Source organism: Helicoverpa armigera, chromosome 3, assembly GCF_030705265.1.
Source record: "Helicoverpa armigera isolate CAAS_96S chromosome 3, ASM3070526v1, whole genome shotgun sequence".
In the NCBI taxonomy this organism is placed as follows: Eukaryota; Metazoa; Arthropoda; class Insecta; order Lepidoptera; family Noctuidae; genus Helicoverpa; species Helicoverpa armigera.
The window spans coordinates 13095108-13100408 of NC_087122.1; the positions used below are offsets into that span (position 1 = coordinate 13095108).

Sequence of the window (5301 nt, forward strand, 5' to 3'; positions counted from 1 at the left end):
AATCAAAATCAAAAGTCATTTATTCAAACTTGGCTGCAAAACAGCACTTTTCGAACGTCAAAAAATAAATTTACAAAAGACAGCCCCCAAAACGCCCACCCTTCACCACTTCCTATGTGTTTTTGCTGGGAAGAAGAAGTGGCGCAACAAACTCCCCGGCAACACGTCTGTCTGTTAGGTTAGAAGAACCTTAAACATTGTTTGATATGTACATTTGTATACAATTTAATTTGTATATTACATTAGAGGACAATACAGTCAAATAATTTATACACCACATGCTAGCTAGCACTCACCCTACATACCTTTACTAACTCAAGCATTGAATATGTTTGATGAACAGAAAATTATAGCCTCCAATTATTTACACTTAATAGTATATCAGGGAGTACCCACCTACATGTGCTATTCTTTTGTAAACTAGTAAATTAGTAAATTAGACCGCTCAGCCAGAACATACGTAAAATAAAAAGAGTTTACAAATAAAAACAAAAAAAAACTTATATATAGTCAGTAAGACGACCTGGCACCACAAGCAGCACCCGTTCACGAGCATAACGCGAGGATCAGCCATCGCCCCCCTCGCACATTTTTGAGGGAGGGAGGCAACCCGACCGCCGACGCTACCGCAAGCAGTGCCGTCTATGGGAGCATGACGTACTCACTGCTACACAACTCAATATCAAGATTAAATTATCAGTTCCCGCTAAGTAGTATTTTTTACTAAAATCCAAAACAGAAAATTAATACAAAGAATGTATCTTGTCAATAATGTAAAAACATTAAAAAATAATAATTAAATAATAAATAAAAATAAGCCCCCTAAATCCCTACCTTACGTCCGCGTCGAACATCAGACCACGTGGGGGGCGGACACGTATACTATTGAAACTTATACGGCTAACAAGGCAAAGGTAACCCATAAACATGGAGACTCGTTCAAAAAGAAAACGTATAGGGCCGCTGCCCGGGGGCGATCGCCGGGGCACACCTGGAGCTGACGCTGGGTGTCACAGCATGCGAACCGTCAGCGGTGAGGAGTTGAACAGGCGGGCTCCCACCGACAAAGATACTACAGCCGACAACAGTGACGATGGTGACAGACATACAGACCGTACAGACAGTCCAATAGAACCGTTTAGCCCTAGTACCATATCATACACTCCCTCGAGAGCATCATCACCATCAATACCATCGTCACCTCCCACACGTTTCACACCTCCTATCATTAGTCTCAGTACCAATCCACCCTTACCAGCCTTGAATGTTGCGCGGGGGGCAAGTGCCTTCATGCCCGCGTCCACCAAGGCTGGAAAACCAAGAGTTCGCATGAGATGGAGCAAGGAAGTAAACACCTTTATCATGCGAACCTACCTTCATATCACTAAATTAGAAACAGACATGACCACATACAGACAACAATTGCATGAACTTTTTACACGTCAGTATCCTGAAATCAATGTAACAGAGCAACGTATCTCTGACCAGAGAAGGGCGATAATCAGAAACAAACTTCTATCACAAGCAGAAATAGAAAAACTGAAGGAAGAAGTGCGGGAACAGCTAGAGCATTTAAATCACAATCCTCCGGTAGAAACACATAGTACATCAACAGAAAACACCTTACAGACACAGCAACATACACCAACACAATCGCAACCTAGCACACAATCACAACCTTATATACACACATACACACAGAACACACACACATCTACACAAACTGAGAATATAACGATTACACTAGAAAATGACATTGAGATATTGGAAAATTTCAATCAAAATCAGATAACAGACACACAAATTCAAGAATTACACGACAAGTTTAAAACCGCATTAACACAATATTCAGGGATGGACGCTTCAGTCCGCCCAAAACTACCCAAACTAAAATATACCCCAAAACTCACTCACCTTGTACATATATTTAACACAACCATACTGAATCAATACACTACAGAAAACACGAAACTTATAGACATACACACATTAATTTACTGCACAGCGTTAGTAATCTCCGAGGAACTTAACTATAAAATAACAGAATACACAGGCAGCTCCAGACCAAAAACTATAAAAAAACCACCATGGCAAGAAAGACTCGAAAGAGATATTGAAAAACTGCGAGCTGACTGCGGTAGACTAACACAGTACATTAACAACAACCGATCTAATAAAGTAGTAAAAAGAGTAGAGGCAATATTTAAAAACTTCACAACACACACTAGACACGAAAATGATAATAGGAAACCTGAAGAATACTTAGATACGTTAAAACAGAAGCTTGCATTAAAAGTACATAGGTTAAGGAGATATAAAAAAGCACAAGAACGCAAAAACGATAACGCCATGTTCTCAAACAACGAAAAGAACTTTTACAGACATTTACACACAACACAAACAGACACCACGACAGAAACACACACAGAAACACCAACAGCAGAACAACTAGAGACTTTCTGGGGTAGCATTTGGGAACAACGGGTACAGCACAACGATAAAGCTAACTGGATAACAGAGGAAGAAAATAAATGGAGCGCAATAGAAGAAATGCCATTTACTGAAATTTCAGAATCTGACATAAACAATGTTACAGCAAGACTACACAATTGGAAATCGCCTGGCATAGACAAAATACACAATTACTGGTATAAAAAGTTAGAATCGTTACACAAAATCATAGCTAAAAACATCACAGACATCATATTAGGACAACAGAACATACCAGAATTCATTGCAGATGGAATAACCTACATGCTACCCAAATCTCGACACTCTCCACAACCTTCACAATACAGACCAATCACCTGCCTCCCCACAATCTACAAAATCATAACATCAGCCATTACACACAAAATCACCAAACACATAGAACACCACAATATTATAGCAGAGGAACAGAAAGGATGTAGGCGAGGCCATATGGGATGCAAGGAACAATTAGTCATAGACACAATAATTCACAAACACGCCACTACTAAAAATAGAAATCTACACTGTACATATATAGATTATAAAAAAGCATTTGATAGTATTCCACATTCATGGCTAATTCAAATATTACACATATATAAAATAAACTCAAAAATAATAGATTTCCTGCATCACATCATGTCCCAATGGAAAACTACACTACACTTATACCACAACAACAACACAGTCACAACTAGACAGATATGCATTAGAAAAGGCATTTACCAAGGAGACTCTCTGAGTCCTCTATGGTTCTGCCTTGCACTGAACCCTTTATCTAACCTACTCCACAAATGTAGAGCCGGATACACTCTAAAACATAGCACCACAGAAGAAACCACAATTTCACACCTTATATATATGGATGACATTAAATTATACAGTAAGACAGACAAAGAAATGAAACACCTAATAGACACTACAACAGAATTCAGTAAAGACATCAATATGGAGTTTGGTTTAGATAAATGCAAAACACTACACATAATCAGAGGAAAAATAAAACCAGGTGACTACACGATTAACACTACAGACACAATTACAGCTATGGAACCTACAGACTTATACAAATATTTAGGATACAAACAACTAAAAGGAATTGATCACACAGCTATTAAGAACACCTTAAACACAGAATATAAGCGGAGAGTGACCGCGATATGTAAAACACAACTCACTGGAAAACACCTCATCAAAGCACTCAACACCTACGCGATACCAATATTAACTTACTCATTTGGCATTATTAAATGGTCTAAAACTGATATTCAACAAATAGAAAGAACCACACGCACCACACTTACTAAACATAACAACCTACACCCTAAATCCGCAATAGAACGACTCACCATCAAACGCCAAAATGGAGGGAGAGGCCTCATAGATATCAACCATCTTTGGCAAAAACAAATTAACAGGCTCAAAACATTTTTCCACACTAAATCACACACCAGTAACATTCACAAAGCCGTAGCTGTAAACGACCACAACTACACTCCACTTAACTTACACGAACAACCAGACACACAACACAACGACACTATTGACCCACAAACACAAAAGATAGAGGACTGGAAGAAGAAAGTCCTGCACGGAAGGCACCCGCACGACTTGGAACAACCACACATCGACACAATAGCCTCAAACAAGTTTCTCAAAATCGGCAACCTATTCCCCGAAACCGAAGGCTTTATCATTGCTATACAAGACCAAATCATCAACACCAAAAACTACAGGAAGTACATCATAAAAGACCCCACAGCAACCAACGACAAATGCCGCAAGTGCCACACGCAACCAGAGACCATACAACACATCACAGGGGCATGCACAACACTCACACAAACAGACTACACTCACAGGCACAACCAGGTTGCAAACATCATCCATCAAAAACTAGCACTCAAACACAAACTCATACAAGACACAAACACACCATACTACAACTACACACCACAAACAGTTCTAGAAAACACCACACACAAACTCTACTACGACCGCGCTATACTCACCGACAGGACAATACACTACAATAGACCAGACATAACACTTCAAGATAAAATCAATAAAATCACATACCTCATAGATATAGCAGTACCCAACACACATAACCTACAAAAAACCATAGGTGAAAAGATTACTAAATATGCAGACCTCAAAGAAGAAGTAACCAGAATCTGGCGGCAAGATAAAGTTTATGTAGTTCCCATAGTCGTCTCCACCACGGGTGTTATACCCAATCACCTCCACCATAGCCTCAAGTTAATAGACCTTAAAGACTCCATTTATATCCAACTTCAAAAAGCCGCAATACTTAACACCTGTCGAATTGTTAGAAAATTCATGCAATTGGACGAAAATGAAATAACCCCACACCAGACATAACACACCACACATGTTACATTTACTTGGCACCAGCCCGTAAATGTGGCAAAAAACTAGCCAAGAGCTAAGAAACGCAAACGTTTTCCCCTAAATAAAAATAAAATAAATGTCATTGAGTCAAGAAATTGAATGGGAGAAATTTAAATTATCTAAATAATATAGCTAATATATATAGCTGTCTTGCGTTCATCATGGCGACCAAATATTTTTATCATTCAAATTCGAATTCGAATTCTGTAAGAGCTAAACTTACTTTTAAGAGCTAAATAAATACCAATCAAAGATACTTTCATTTTATTTATTAATCAACAAAAACAGCCATCTAATACAATAGTTTCATTTAGTATCAAAACTAGAACATTTTTATTAAAGAAAAAGAAACTCAACGCAGCACATTTCGAAGCGCTCGTTTCAAACCACTTGTGAGTGTGACACCTCTTTTCC

The 5301-nt window shown here is 38.6% G+C and overlaps 1 protein-coding gene across 1 annotated transcript; it reads left to right on the forward strand.

The window, feature by feature from the left end:
- The first annotated feature begins 927 nt into the window (after positions 1 to 927).
- LOC135119187 (uncharacterized) lies at positions 928 to 4857 on the forward strand. Its single transcript, XM_064043161.1, has one exon. It carries the CDS (start codon positions 928 to 930, stop codon positions 4855 to 4857), a length of 3930 nt encoding a protein of 1309 aa, XP_063899231.1.
- The last annotated feature ends 444 nt before the right edge of the window (positions 4858 to 5301 follow it).

Coding starts and splice junctions, on each gene's coding strand:
- LOC135119187 (XM_064043161.1), top strand. CDS start 928: ATGGAGACTCGTTCAAAAAGAAAACGTATAGGGCCGCTGCCCGGGGGC.